Source organism: Schistocerca cancellata, chromosome 7 (genome assembly GCF_023864275.1).
Source record: "Schistocerca cancellata isolate TAMUIC-IGC-003103 chromosome 7, iqSchCanc2.1, whole genome shotgun sequence".
In the NCBI taxonomy this organism is placed as follows: domain Eukaryota; kingdom Metazoa; phylum Arthropoda; class Insecta; order Orthoptera; family Acrididae; genus Schistocerca; species Schistocerca cancellata.
This window is the reverse complement of record NC_064632.1, coordinates 85,338,608-85,354,569: the sequence shown is the minus strand read 5'-3', so window position 1 is coordinate 85,354,569 and position 15,962 is coordinate 85,338,608. Positions and strand designations below refer to the sequence as shown.

At 40.6% G+C, this 15,962-nt stretch overlaps 1 protein-coding gene across 1 annotated transcript in view; it reads left to right on the top strand.

Moving 5' to 3' along the window:
* Positions 1-15,962, top strand: part of LOC126092652 (dynein axonemal heavy chain 1-like) — an 894,951-nt gene that overhangs the window by 873,764 nt on the left and 5,225 nt on the right. The window contains exon 58 of the mRNA XM_049908374.1: positions 12,289-12,415. Within this exon, the coding sequence (XP_049764331.1) occupies positions 12,289-12,415 (127 nt within the window). The remainder of the gene's footprint in view (positions 1-12,288; positions 12,416-15,962) is intronic.

The following is a 15,962-nucleotide window of genomic DNA, read 5'->3' as shown; positions in this document are numbered from 1 at the left end:
TTTTCCCCAAGAAAGCCTGCAGTTCCTTAACAGATGTAGGGCGAAGAAGGGCATCGATCGCAGCAACAGTGTGTTGAAGTGGACGAATACCATCCCGAGAGAGTTGAAACCCCAAGTACGTGATAGATGCCTGAAAGAATTGTGATTTCTGAAGATTACACTTAAGACCGGCAGTCTGTAAGACATTAAAAAGTGTGCGGAGATTTTGAAGATGTTCTTCAGTAGTGGAGCCAGTGACAACAATGTCGTCCATGTAATTGATACACCCTGGGACAGGGAGCAATAATTGTTCCAAGAATCGCTGAAAAAGAGCAGGGGCGCTAGCAACCCCGAATGGCAAGCATTGGTATTGATAGAGGCCGAAAGGCGTGTTAAGGACCAGAAACTGCCGGGAAGCAGCGTCGAGAGGAAGTTGATGATAAGCTTCCGACAGATCAATTTTAGAAAAATACTGTCCTCCAGCGAGTTCAGTGAACAGTTCTTCCGGACGGGGCATAGGGTAAGTGTCGATGAGGCATTGAGCATTTACAGTGGCTTTGAAATCGCCACAGAGATGAATATCACCATTGGGCTTAGCAACGACAACGACAGGAGAGGACCACTCACTGGAAGTGACAGGAAGCAAGACCCCTGAAGTAGTGAGACGATCCAACTCCTGTTTTACCCGATCACGAAGGGCCACAGGAATGGGCCAAGCCCGAAAAAACTTAGGCCGAGCAGTGGGTTTGAGCGTGATATGAGCTTCAAAGTCGTTTGCACGGCCTAACCCAGGAGAAAAAAGGGACGAAAATGTCGTCGACAAGGAATCCAGTTGAGCATAAGGAATAGCGTCAGAGACAATATTGACAGAATCATCTATGGAGAACCCAAAAACGCGAAAGGCATCGAAACCAAAAAGATTTTCTGCGGTGCTCTGGTCGACCACAAATATGGGAACAATGCGAACGACGGATTTGTAAGATACTTCAGCATTAAACTGTCCCAAGAGAGAAATCTTCTGTTTATTGTACGTCCGTAATTGCTGAGTGACGGGGCACAGGAGTGGAGAACCCAGCTGAAGATATGTCTGAGAATTAATTATAGTGGCAGCAGAACCGGTATCCACTTGCATGCGAAAATCTTGACCAAGGATTTGGATAGTGAGGAATAACTTCCCTGAAAGGGAAGAAGTGCAATTTACAGACAACACAGAATCAGAATCAGCGTCATGTTCATGAACATCATGTATGCGGTCGGATTTACAAACGGAAGACACATGACCTTTCTTTTTGCAATTGTGACACACAGCCCAACGTTGGGGACAATCCTCGCGTGAATGTTTCATAAAACACCGCGGACATGAAGGAAGTTGCCAGGGATTTTGCTGCAGTTTCTTAGTGGGTTGTTTACGGCTAGGCCGAGGCTGCGCGTGGAAGTGTACTGCGGCCATGTCGGCCGGCGGGGATGCGCCGCACGCATCGTCAACAGCGCACAGAGGTTGTATTTCCCTGACGTAGCCCCAAGCCTCTATTTGCACTCCAGCGGTGCGAGAAATTTCAAAAGACTGCGCAATGGAGAGAACTTCATCTAGAGTCGGATTCGCCAACTGAAGGGCACGTTGCCAAACTTCTTTGTCGGGCGCCGACCAGATAATAGCATCCCGTACCATGGAATCGGCATAGGATTCTTTGTGAACGTCAGTAACAAATTGACACTTTCGACTGAGGCCGTGAAGTTCAGCAGCCCAAGCGCAATAGGACTGATTTGGTTGTTTTTGACAACGATAAAAGGCAACACGAGAGGCTACCACATGCGTTTGCTTTTGAAAATAGACAGACAGAAGGGAGCACATTTCAGCAAAGGACAAAGACGCAGGATCCTTCAAAGGAGCCAATTGCGACAACAACCGATACAGTTGAGGTGAAATCCAGGAAAGGAACAGAGACTTACATGGTTGTTCGTCCGTGACATGAAATGCCAAGAAGTGCTGTCGAAGACGTTTTTCATAATCAGACCAGTCTTCCGCCGTCTCGTCGTAAGGTGGAAAAGGAGGTACAGCCAACGACGAGAAACGCCCCGCATTGGACGCCGCGACGAAATCGCGAATCGCCGCTGTTAGAAGCGTTTGCTGTTCAAGGAGCTGCTCGACAGTAGCCATGGAACCCTGTGAGTCAACGGTGAAAAGGAAAAATCCACTACCTCGTCACCAATTTTTATATCTTCAAATTTAACACATGATTCAGACAACACAACAACACATATAAGTCACTGAGTAAGTTGACCTGTGTACAAGTCGGCATTCAGTTAAACACTGAGTCTCAGTCTAGCGGCCGCTGCTCGGCTGGCCGCTTAGGTGGCGCAGCTGCTGCCTGGCTGGCAGACAGCGCCGCACGTAGAGGACGTGCGTAATTGCGCGGTGGCACTTTGAATAATCGGCGAGTCACAACAGTGGTTGTTTAAATATTTGTTAAGTTTTTGTCAACAGGCTTTGTTGTTCAAGCAATTCAGTGGCATAATGTTTGTTTATTTCATACTAAACAATAATACTTATCACTTTGAGTTATTTTGAAATTAGTTTTTAAATACCAATATTCGAGCTCCATCTCTAATATCCTGAAAACTGATTATATATTCAACACTAATCTTCAGTTCTTGTTTCGGGATACTGTTAATGTTAAACTGGTCCTAATGTGTTTGAAACAGAGTCAATAATTCTTTGAACAACAATAGTGATCTGACATAAATTCTTATGTTTACTGCTAGTTGTTGCCACAATGTGGACAAATTCAGTCAGTGTCATGTGGAAAACAAGTTACTGAAATCAACTCAGAATAGGCAGAATTTTGGCCACCAAAAGTGCTACATGTCATTTCCTGAGAGTCAGATGCTGTGAGAAAGTGTTTAGTACATAGAGAGGAATGAAAATGCTCTTCAGAGCAGTTGCACACATTATAGTGGAATGTTTAATTAACAGTTCTTTCATGGGATAGATTATTATTTTCTGGCTAGGAAAAATTCCTCTAGATGGCCAGTGAATAGGTTGGCATAGGATGGTGCCATGCAGATGCTCATTGCTGTACCACAGATTTGTTTATAGGTTATGCCTTCAGAGGAGAAGTAATTGTGGTTGAAGATACAGTTGGTGATGGTGATGAGGAAGGAGGTTGCAGGTGTTAGGAAAGCTAATGCTCATTAGTGGCAAGGGTTATTTATTTATTTTATTTATTTACATTTTCTTTGCAAGGCGCCATTGTAATGATGGCTTTGGCAAATGTCAGACTTAATACTATTGTTATATTTACACTTACAAAATACACTGTATTCTGTAGCTGTTGCTTCTTATGTCTATTTTTTTACATTTATCACTGTTATAACATCAAGTTTAACACATATATTTCAGAACAACGCAACACATATAAGTCACAGAGTAAGTTCACAAGCAAGACATGTGTACACGTTAGCATTTGAATGAGCACTGCGCGTAATTGCGCGGCGGCACTTTGAATGATCGGCGAGTCACAACAATTTGCAAGAAAATTATGGACTTTGTCAACTTTGTGTCTCCAATAAAGTTACTGTCATTTTTCCTTTATGAGATTATATTATATGGCCTTAGTTTTTTATTTATATCTCATATGACCACTAAGTTGTTACTGATTTCGTAAGTAGTTTCTATGACAGTAGGTCATATTACACCACACTGCATGCATGCCCGTGCTTTCCATGACCCACATGACTTCTTGCTTAGTCCTGAACTGAGAACTTTCTCGCCTGCATCTCCAAGCATCACGGCTTGCTGTATTTATGGAATGTTATTTTCATTAGCATACAAATTTCCTTCTTATTTATCAGTTTTATACTGTTTTTATTAGTAAGTGGGCTCTTGTCAACAAATTGTGACCCTTGATGTAATGGTTAACTGGATGACGTGGCTTCTAAGATATAAATCTGGCAGCTAAATAAATTACTTACAAGAGCAGTTGAGTGGTTATTATTCAGTATGTTTAAATGTTCCCACCGCCCACTGGATTCTCTGGCAGATTCCCAGTTCTCTCATTAGTCTGACCCTAGCAGCTGTACCTTGCAACTCGTCACAAGATACCTACTGGGATGATAATTTTGCTTGCTTAATTGCAAGGTTGCGTTAACAAGAGCCTCCTGATATTTTGCCCATTGTCCTTTCCTTCTTGTGAAGTTGAACAGTCTTTTTCCCTGCATCCTTTGCAATTCCAAATTATTGTTCTACCAAGGTACATTCCTGTATGTGCACATATGGGTGATTGGACAGATTTATAATATGAGGTTGTAATGACAGACATCACTTTGGACTGAGCGAGGGGACGCAGTGGTTAGCATACTGAACTCGCATTCGGGAGGACGATGGTTCAATCCCGCATTCGGCCATCCTGATTTAGGTTTTCCGTGATTTCCCTAAATTGCCCCAGGCAAATGCTGGGATGGTTCCTTTGAAAGGGCATGGCCGACTTCCTCCCCATCCTTCCCTAATCCGATGGGATCAATGACCTCGCAGTTTGGTCTCTTCCCCCAAACAACCCAACCCAAGACACTTTGTCTGCCATTTCCTCAAGATCTAGTGGATTTGTTATTGAAGTTTTAACTTTAGGTAAGCATGAGTTTAGGTCTGTGCTATATGAGACGCAGTTTGTTTTCCTGGGAGTTCTATAGACCATGATCTTTTTAATATCCATTTCAACCCCAGGCTTAATACACATGTGGTCAGATAAGGATGGCTACATGCCATTGTATAACATAACTAATCATTAGGATGAACCCAAACATTATGCCAGTTAACTCTTCCCTCCATGTTTTCCTGAAGCTGGATTCCCTACTCCTGTACAAGATATCCAAATTACTCTCCATTGGGTACTCACCTCTCCTGTTGGTGATGCTCCTTTGTCACACCAGGTTGCGGGCACTGGCATCACAACCAACCAACAGTTGTTCATTCAGATGCAAGCAGCTGTCTACGTCTCCTCACTTCCTGGGAAGGAGGAGCACTGTCCTTGTGAAGATGGTAAGCTGAGGCCAGTACAGATTCCCTTGTGCTTCCTTCCTTGTGCTGTTTCTTCCTGATGATCATTAAGTTCTTCCTACAGAAGTCCATCATTGGCATGAAGGACATTCCATTCATAACATAAGTGCACATTCTGGGATTCTTTTTAGATTTCTAGCATAAATCAACTTAACTCCAGTTCCTTTGTTACAGAACACTAGTGCAAGTCATTTGCGAGGTATTATATCATAAAAAATTCCCACACTGACATTTGTACAACACCTGTGGTAACACACACTAAAAAACAACACAACTGCGTATGATGACAGTTTGTGTTCAAAATGACCATTGACAGCAACAACACATGCTTCCTGTCAGGTAAGGAACAACTGCTGCACATATACTAGCATATCAGTGGAGATGTCCAAGTAATATGTCGTTGCACATCATTGGGTGTAGCTGGTATGTCCTTGTAGACAGCATCTGTCAGCTGTCCCCAAAGAAAAAAGTCTGCAGGTGTTAAATCCAGGGAAAGGCCAGCCAAGGTACAGGTCCTCTGCCTCCAATCCAGCAAGTTGGAGACAATTCATGAAGACATGCTTTCGTACTTCATGCATTATGGACTGGACAGCCATCATGTTGGTAACACAGCTTCCTCATAGTCTGCAGAGGAATGCCTTCTAGCATCTGTGAAGATGGTCTGTAAGGAGGCTCCAATACTTGTGCATGTTCAGTGTTCTGTGTGTGAAAAATGGGCCTATGAGCTGATGGTTCATTACCCCACACCATATGTGTACACGCCATGGATGCTGACATTCCACCTGATAAAGCCAGTGGGGATTATCAAAAGTCCAATAGTGCATGTTTCGGTGCTTTACCTGCCCATGATTGGTAAATGTGGCTTGATCGCTAAACAAGATACATGATACATATGGAATATCCTGTCTCAGTGCCCATTTACAGAAGTTTACATGATTCTCATAGTCATTTCTATGGAACTCTTGATACAGAGAAGTGATAGGGATAGAACCTATATCGATGGAGAATGCATAGGACACTTGCCTGATTCACACCACTTCCTCATGCAACTGTATAGGAGCTAATGTGCAGATCAGCTGGCAACAGCAGCAAGAACATTAATTTCCACCTCTTCTGTCACCACATGTTTCCTTCTGTTACATTGTGCAGGTGTTACACTACCACTTTCACATAACTGGTTGAAGAGGTTGATAAATGATTGCCAAGAAATTTGACATTTGTTGGGATATCTTGCTGTGCACACCATACAAGAATTAACTGCATTTGTCTTACACTCTCCACACACCATGAGCATGTTGGCTTTTTCTGGATTGGGAAATCCCATCGTCCACTCATGACATACTGCTTGAACTTGTCATATGCTAACTCACTAGCAAGTCGCAGTGCACTTAAGGAACACGCAAGCACACTGTAACTAAACATAACGACATTTTATGTAGCAATTATGCAGGTTGAATGGCACAAACAAGTGTCCATGGGGAAACATTTCAAAATACAGTATATCATGAATGACTCGCACTAGAATCCTGCAGCGAACATCGCTGACAGTTTGATTTACCCTAATTTTAGTTTGTTAATGTCAGAAGATATTTTTTCATTTAAGATGTGTATGTTTACACAAAAACTACACCTTCTAAGTATTATTACAGTCTAATTGTTGGCTAACAAGATGAGCCTCTAATTACTGATCTATTCTGTCAAAAACACACATCAATACTACTTGTCATTTCCACTAAACTTGCGGTGTAAGTTTTAGGTGATTCATGCTGTATATATGAGGTTCCTGTATCAGGGCCATATCTACTTCCTGTCTTCCCAGAAGATGATTGTAAGTGGCTGTTTCCTCCTTACTATGTAGCAGGTTTATCTGCAACACTCCCATCCACAAACTTGCTGTGATGGTCATTTCCAATGGCTGTAATTACCTTGTTGGTAACCTGCGAGAATCCAGTTTCAGGTCCTGTTTTCACATTGCCCTCTGCGTTTCCTCCCCGACATCCATCACAAGGCTTTCGCAATCAGATACAGCCATTTGGTTGATTACCCTCTAGTGCTCTTCTGTCTATGCTCTCTGGTTCTGCACCCATGCTTCCTCACAATCTTTTGAGGAACATCTATAAACAGTTTTGGGATCCAAACCAATATCTTTGCAGTCTTCAAGAGTGCTGCTGTTCTCATGATCAGCAGCTTTGCTTTCTACCATGGACTCACATTCAGGATGATGATGTTTAAAATTCACATCCAGTCATCCTGATTTAGATTTTCCATGATTTCTCGAAATCATTCCAGGCAAATGTTATGATGATTCTTTTCAGAAGGCATGGCTGATTTCCTTCCCCATCCTTAATACAACATAGCTTGTGCTCCATATCTAATAACCTGAATGTTGGAAGGATGTTAAACACTAATCTTCCTTCTTTCCTGTCTCCCAAGGGATACCTTGGTCATGATCTTCTTAAGCCAATCCACTGTTCCCTATGTCCTCATAGACCCAACTAAATTTAGGGCCTAGTCTCACCCCTTCCCCCTCCCAATCCTCTCAAAGAGAGGCATCTTGACTAGCCTTTCCAGCTGCGAAATGATGTTGACAAGTCAATATCCATGTTGGATAACCACTATACTAAAAACTGAGACTGCAGTACTACAGGTCTTTTTCCCTGTTTTTGGTGTGGCTTTTTCTGGATCTGATTATCCTGAAAGTGGGCATACTAGACTCCTCCCTTGTTCTCTTGTTCCTTTTCATGGAGGTGGAAGGAGTCTGTTTACCCCTTTCTGTCAGGGTTGGTCTTTTTTGAGATCTTTAGTTCAAAGTATTTTAATTCCCTCCACTGTTATTTAGGATGTGATTCATTGCTTTAATTTTCGTTTTTGCCCCAGAGTAGAATTTGATCTTGTTCTGACCCAAGTGTCACGCAGCTGACCCAACTGTCACATGATATAGTAGCAGAAATGACTTCTATTGGTTCCAGCCTTGATGTTTGGGTAATTGAGACATCATCAAGCCCCCCCCCCCCCCCAGTACTCGAATTGTTTTCTGTGTTCTCCATACTGGTCCCACAAATATTGGAGTGCAGATGCATCAGGTCAGCACCAGCTAAGACCAAAGCTGGTGTAAGGTTAATTACTCACAGAGGTTGCCTGGTATCCCTGATGCTCTGTTCATGACATATCTTCTCATTGCCACACACCCCTTGGCACATATCACATCACACTTTTGGTTGGGAACCTAGAGAGTTTGGAAAGGGCTACAGAAATGGATGTCGGAAGAGATGGGATGCTGTGGGACACGCTTCATAAAGTTCATCCATTGAGACTTGTCCAGCTACAGCAGTCATAGGCCTCAGCTTCACACGAACACACCTGCTTTCTCAGTGTTACGATAAGGTGGTATCCCCCAGAGAGAATGCACAATGTAAAAACAAAATCCTTGAAAAGCCTGTAACTTTTATTGTGTAGCGTGTCATCATGGTATAGAACAATAACAAGAACAGCCAACTTTGTATACATACTCATAGAATCGTATTATATTCTTCTGAGGCAGCAAATAGGGAAGGGGAGGGGAAGGGGAAAAGGAACAAAAACACACAACACAAAAATATTTAGCTTATTTTGTACAAGAAACCATGATAAATGAAACATCAAATATGGCAGTACAGTAGAACTTTAATTACCTGAAATATCTGGGACCCGACCCATTTGGATAATTGGGTGTTTTTTAAAAAAAGGGTCTATGTATTTTAATTACAGTAATTACATGCTATACATTTAGTTCTGTATGTTGAAAATGGGAGAAAGAAATATTTTTAAAGGAAAAGAGACTTTAATCAATTAAAATTAAAATGAGACACTTTCATGTACATGCTACGTAGTTAAATGTACAGTACAGGTGCTGAAAGTCATTGCTTGCGGAACTTCTCAGTCAAGTTAGCTGTTTGACTGTCTTCATTTGTTTTTGGGCAGCGAAGTCGTGAATCTGCTTGACAGTGAGAAACTGCATGTGGTCACACTGTGGCTGACACTCCGTCCACTTCAACAGAGTTTCAAGGCCAGCAAATGCTTCACTAGCTTATGGTCCCATTTGGGCTTCAGCTTCAACATTGAGGTCATCTTCTTGCTCGACACTTTCTTCTCACACTTTTTAGAATTTGAAACCCAATGTCTGATGAATCACACACCACCCATTCTGCTGTATCTTCAGCATTAACTTCTGAACATCCAGGAATTTTCAAAAGAATGTTTGTTAATTCCTCAAGTGACATATCATCCTCATCTTCTCATGTCCATTCCATTTCTTTTCTTGAGATTATTTTTCCTTTTTCCCCTTTTCCTTCTCTTCTTCAGTCGATATGCCTTGTAACTTGTTCCATGCATGTTTTAATGTGATTGCCTTTACCAACCTCCAAGCTTCTGCCACCTTGTAAGCTCAATCTTTCAAATTAATTTTGTTTTTTTGTGGTTACCCAACATACCTTCTATGTCTTCATTCTCTACCAAAAGTTTCCCTAAATGTTGCCTTCCGTAATGGTGTTCCATCGTTTGAATAACAGACTGATCCAGTGATTGCAACAAGCTTGTGAAGTTTCATGGTAAGTTTGGTGGTAAAAAGATGGTTGTAAACTGGCTATTTTCTCTTTTCAACACTGCTGGAATGAGTTGGTACATCATCAACAATCAAAATCACTTTACTGCTGCCTTCCCCCAGAGATTTTGGTTGCCTTTTCTCTTCAGGGAAGAAAATTTTGTAATACCACTCAGTCATCCAAGCCCTGGGGTGGTTTTCATAAAAAGAGGGGAAGCTATTTCACATATAGAAATGCTCTTGGGCTTTTTGACTCCCCTATCAACAGAAGTGGTATTTTATGGCTCCTGTAGAGTTTGCACAGGTAAGCGCTGTTCTTTACTAACTTTATGTTCTGGAGCACTACACTTCCTTTTAGATGCTAAAGTGGTTTTAGGCAGAACTTTCCAAGCAAGACTGTGTCACAAAAAAACTCAGGATTGTAGGAGTCTGTTACAACTTTAAATTTTTCAATAAAATCTTCTGCAGCTTTGGAGTCTGTTGAAAACATCTCGCCACTTAAATCCTGTTCATGGACACTGTGCCAGCAATTAAAATTTCTTAGCCAGCCATTACGTGCTTTGAAGGCTGAACAACCAAGCTTCTGAGCTAAGAGTTTAGCTTTTTCACAAAGAATCTGATCCAAAATTGCGTTTCGTATGGAAAGTTTCTGCAAAAACCACTTGAAAACAGAATCTTGTAAATTTTTGTCTGTTGCAGCCTTCATTGGTTTTCTTGAAGACTTCTGTCTTCATTTTCAAGCACTGACAAAGTTTAAAAGTGTAGGTTTGCTCCTTTTAATGACTGAAATCATTGCTTGTCAAACTCCATACATTTATTTCTTCCAAGAAAATTGTACAACCAGTGCCTACCCACCATTTTTTTAATGGTGTTAAAACTGTGCTGAATATTGTTAGTTTCAGCTAACTCAAAAAGCGAGGATTCTTAAGTCAGTTAGGCTAATTCCAAATGCCTTTCTTCTAATATCAGTACATGTTGAGCTAGCTGTTTTTCCTGATCTGCAGTAAAGACATTTTCAAACCTGCCCACCTTTTTTACAGCAGCCACTTCTGGTACCAAAGCATTTAAACGAGCTTTTTTCACTTTTCTCTCCAGTGTTGATTTAGGGACATTAAATGAATGGGCAGCTTTCAGAAAACGCATCCTCCCTTTTAAAACTTCTCGAACAGCCTCTGCCATGCTCTGCTCGTCCCAGCTATTTCTAGATGAAGTTCACTGATAATTGCAAGGCATCTTGTAGGCCTATTCTGAAACCAAAATAAATTAATAGCTGTTTAAAAATTGCCAAAGATTATACATAGACCTGTTTTAATTCATTACCTATTTCAATTAAAATAACTTAAACACATTGCCAAAACATTAATGGATATGGTCAGGCAAAACAGGACACATCAAAATTGTATCCCATTTTGGGCACACCAAAAGTGTCACATTTTGCCAGACTGTGATGCTTTTGACAACATAAATGGCTGACCCCTGAACTGTTACTCACTAGCAATATTTACATACATGAAATTGTTGTTAAAGGAGCTATGAACAAAACACAGTACTTACTGGAATTGTTCTGAAGAATGGAGAAGCACAAGGATAGTTGTTCTGCAGTCAAAAAAAAAGAACAAAGTAAGTAAAAAATATCACTCGAAAACTTTGAAAAAATATTTCTTCACGAAACACGTGGCTAGCATTGAGAGATCAACTCAGAAAGCTGTCATGGTGGTTGGGAACCAGTTTAGCCTGTTTCCCACAAGATAGCACCACCAGTCGAGCTCCTAGGCTCAATATCCCATTTTGCCTGCCTATCCCATTTTGGGGAACTTTCACCTATTGTTTTGTTTTTATTTCTCTTACTTACACACACACACACACACACACACACACACACACAATGGTATATCTTCAGCTGTAGAGATCAGGTTTCAGTTGACATACTTGTTACAAATATGCATTAAATGTCGGTGTGTTATATGTAGCAAGTACATAGAGTTAAGTAAATGTAAGCGTGATTGCATTGCATGTGTCAGAGGAGTGTTTACAATTATTGCATTATTTGCACAGTTTGAAGTTAAATAGTACTGTCACAACATTATGAAAAGGATAGATGCTACTCACCATATTAGTGGAGATGCTGAGTTGCAGATAGGCACAACAAGAAGACTGTCGCAATATAAGCTTGCAGCCAACAAGGCCTTTGTCAAAAGTAGATGACACACACACACACACACACACACACACACACACACACACACACACGCACACATATGACTGCAGCAGCTGAAGTGTGGCTTCAGATATAGTAGTTGTGCGTGTGCGTGCGTGTGTGTGTGTGTGTGTGTGTGTGTGAGAGAGAGAGAGAGAGAGAGAGAGTTGCGTTTGCATGTGTGTGTGTATATGTGAGTTGCGTTTGCATATGTGTGTGTGTGTTGTCTATTTTTGACAAAGGCTTTGTTGACCAAAAGCTTATATTGTGACAGTCTTTTTGTTGTCCCTATCTGGGACTCAGCTTCTCCAGTATATGGCGAGTAGTGCCTATACTTTTCATAATATTGTTACATTCCTTCCTGGCTTTGAAATAATACTGTCAATAATTCAGAGGCTTTGAACTAGCGAAGGTACTATTTTCCATAATATTTATTCATACTAAAAATATATCTTCATATTTAAAATTTTGTAACTGCAGGTGCTAGAAAATTTCCCAGAAAAGAGACCAGAGGATGGCTGTAGCATCTGGGGGCTATACCTGGAAGGATGTAGATGGAGTCATGTAACTCAACTCTCAGAATCAAAACCGAAGGAACTGTATACAGGTATATTATTTAAATGATTTTATGCCTATGATTTTTTACACTTTTGCACTCTTTTTATTGAAAATCGTACCACTGATATGAATGTTTGTAGAAGTAAATCAAGAACATTTATGAGATGTTGTAACATCATTTCCCATGTGTAAAATGTAAAGGCTAATTCATAGACAGAATGAAATCTGGTTTACAAGGCTACAAAAAATGTCAACATCAATCAGAATAACTGCAGTATTGACTTGTCATTAAATGAGGTATGTGACAGGTTGCAAATAATGTTCCAGTTGATTAAGAAAAATTAATTCATTTAATTCTGCATGAAGTTACTAACAGTCTGATGTCTCTTAGGTACATCTACATTGTGCAGATTCCTGGAAGTGGAATTTCTGTCTACCAGATATGCTACTCTTCTTGTCTATTCTTTAGTATTTATGTTTCAGGAAGCCTAGTAACAATGTAACAAACTTCACAAGATTTTGTTCTTTGATTTGGACCTTCCCGGGATAAGAACTATGACGAAGGAGTCAATTTTTGTGATATTCAGTCAGTATCCAAACTGACTGAGACATTCATATCTTGCTTAGACTTGTCACTGCAATTTCTGTCTCGTAAAAGCAGAACCATAATATCATCAGCAAAGAAAATCATAGTTATGTTTTGCTGTGAGTCTTGTGTTTTAGTGCTGAAGCTCAACTTAGAAAACAACAGTGAGATTGATGACTCTCAGTGTGTCCCAACTGCCATAAAAGCTGTTGGATAGGGCAACTGAACAATTAACTCTTTACATCCCTTTACTGTATTTTCACCCGGCTGAAGAGAGGTTGATGCACTCTGTGGTCACAGCTTTATCAAGTGAGTAGGCGTGTAAAAAATCAAAGGCACATGTAATGTGACATTAGCACATACAAGGAATCAACCTACATGTACCAAAATATAACATTACTGAAACAAGCCCTATATATAAAGTATGGTTGGTGGCCATGTATAGTCAGTTCCTGCAACACCTAATAATGATTGTTGTCACAAGTTTGTCAACTGTGTGAACTGTGCAACTCAAAATAATAAATACTGCAAATTAAACTGTCAAATGGCAGGACATTAGAAATTGTCTAATATAGAGAAAGTTATATGATGCTGTAAATTACGAACTTCATACTAGTGCCTGAAGTGAGAGTGAAATGGTGTAGTTAGTATTAATGTTGGTAAATTGAACACTATATTCATGGTGACTCTCTCTACAGCAGACTGAATATATTACTTGTTTTTGTGCTCAAAACAACTTTCAATTAGCTGCAGTTAGAACAGCATCCACTTTGAAGTAACAACACATTTAAACAAATGTCAATAGCATTGAAAAGCATATAAGCACTTTTTCAACTGCCTGATGCTCCCATCTGGTACAGTTTTACAACCACTGTGTTGTCTGAACCAGACAGGTTACCCAGCTGCCCCAAGACACAAGGGGAGAAAGCCTTACTGCCTCAACGAGAGACATGTATCTGGATAATGAAATTGTGGGCACCTTCTGATAATTGTTGATACCATTGCAAATGACTCAGTTCAAGGCTTCTCATTGTTCTGAGTCATATGTGCAGATATTTGGACAGTAAAGGTGATTATTGGAAACCTTTGACAAACTTGTAACCATCCAAGAAACTTTCAGTTATCAGAGAACCCAAAATTACTTGAGATAACAGAGTAATGTTTTCAGAGAGGAACTTATTTGGTGAAAATAAGTGTTTTTTAGTCTGGGGAAAGTGGGAATTATGCAACAGCTATGAATGTTGCTGTTAAATAATTTGGTTGGCGAGGCAAAGACTCCGAGCTGGCCAGTCAGATAGTAGGATATGTCCATAGCAAATTTTACATAAATGCTAATGCTAGGGGAAAGAACTTCATAATGTGAGGCACTTCCATGCCTTCCTTCATCAGAAATATTTTGCACCTAGACCTATAGTAAGGCACTTCAACATGTGCACATGCAAGCTATGGCTAGTAGTAAGAGATGTAGCCATTACATGCCCAGCCAGTCCAGCTCTAGCCATAGCCACAAGATATACACTACCTGCTGCCTTCATATAGCCAACTAGAAATGCCCGTCAACTACCACTTGCAGTCAGCTAAATTTGCAAGTCCAAGACTAACAAAATGATGCTGAAAATGTTGTTTAATGTGATGGGTGTAGTAATGTTTTTCTCTTTTAATAATAATGATGGATTGACAGTTCCCCTTACTGAACATTACAAGTGGATAACCTTGGTTTGCTAAGTGTGTAGGATAAAACTGCAGGTACAGCATGGGCATATGTAACAAAAAAGGTCTCCCACTACAAACAGTTCCTTTATGGGAATATTTACAGAAACAGTGAACTGCAGATTGCATTTACAAAGATGAGTTGCCACAAAAATGTCTGAAAAAAACTTTCAATTGAGTTGGTCCAGTAATCCCCACCGCTCATGAAGGCATTACGGGTACATACAAAGCGTGCCCACTATCTGTGTCTGGTGGAATCGGTTTACACAGTTTTTTAAGACTACATGAGAAACATTGTTAATGATCTTGAAATATAGTAAATGGAGCTAACGTAATAGAGTGATCAAGGAAATACGCAAACACAAATAAATGAACTTAGAGGTTCCACGAGTGTGTCTAATCTTAACACAGTAACAAAAGCAAAATACAAATTAATGAACCAGAGGTAGCTCATCTAACACAGTGACTAAAGCAAATACATCATCATCATCATCATCATCATTTAAGACTGATTATGCCTTTCAGTGTTCAGTCTGGAGCATAGCCCCCCTTATACAGTTCCTCCATGATCCCCTATTCAGTGCTAACATTGGTGCCTCTTCTGATGTTAAACCTATTACTTCAAAATCATTCTTAACCAAATCCAGGTACCTTCTCCTCGGTCTGCCCCGACTCCTCCTACCCTCTACTGCTGAATCCATGAGTCTCTTAGGTAACCTTGCTTCTCCCATGCGTGTAACATGACCCCACCATCTAAGCCTGTTCGCTCTGACTGCTACATCTATTGAGTTCATTCCCAGTTTTTCTTTGATTTCCTCATTGTGGACACCCTCCTGCCATTGTTCCCATCTACTAGTACCTGCAATCATCCTAGCTACTTTCATATCCGTAATCTCAACCTTGTTGATAGGTAACCTGAATCCACCCAGCTTTCGCTCCCATACAACAAGGTTGGTCAAAAGATTGAACGGTGCACAGATAGCTTAGTCTTGGTACTGACTTCCTTCTTGCAGAAGAGAGCAGATCGTAGCTGAGCGCTCACTGCATTAGCTTTGCTACACCTCGCTTCCAGTTCTTTCACTATGTTGCCATCCTATGAGAATATGCATCCTAAGTACTTGAAACCGTCCACCTGCTCTAACTTTGTTCCTCCTATTTGGCACTCAATCCGTTTATATTTCTTTCCTACTGACATTACTTTCGTTTTGGAGATGCTAATCTTCATACCATAGTCCTTACATTTCTGATCTAGTTCTGAAATATTACTTTGCAAACTTTCAATCGAATCTGCCATCACAAC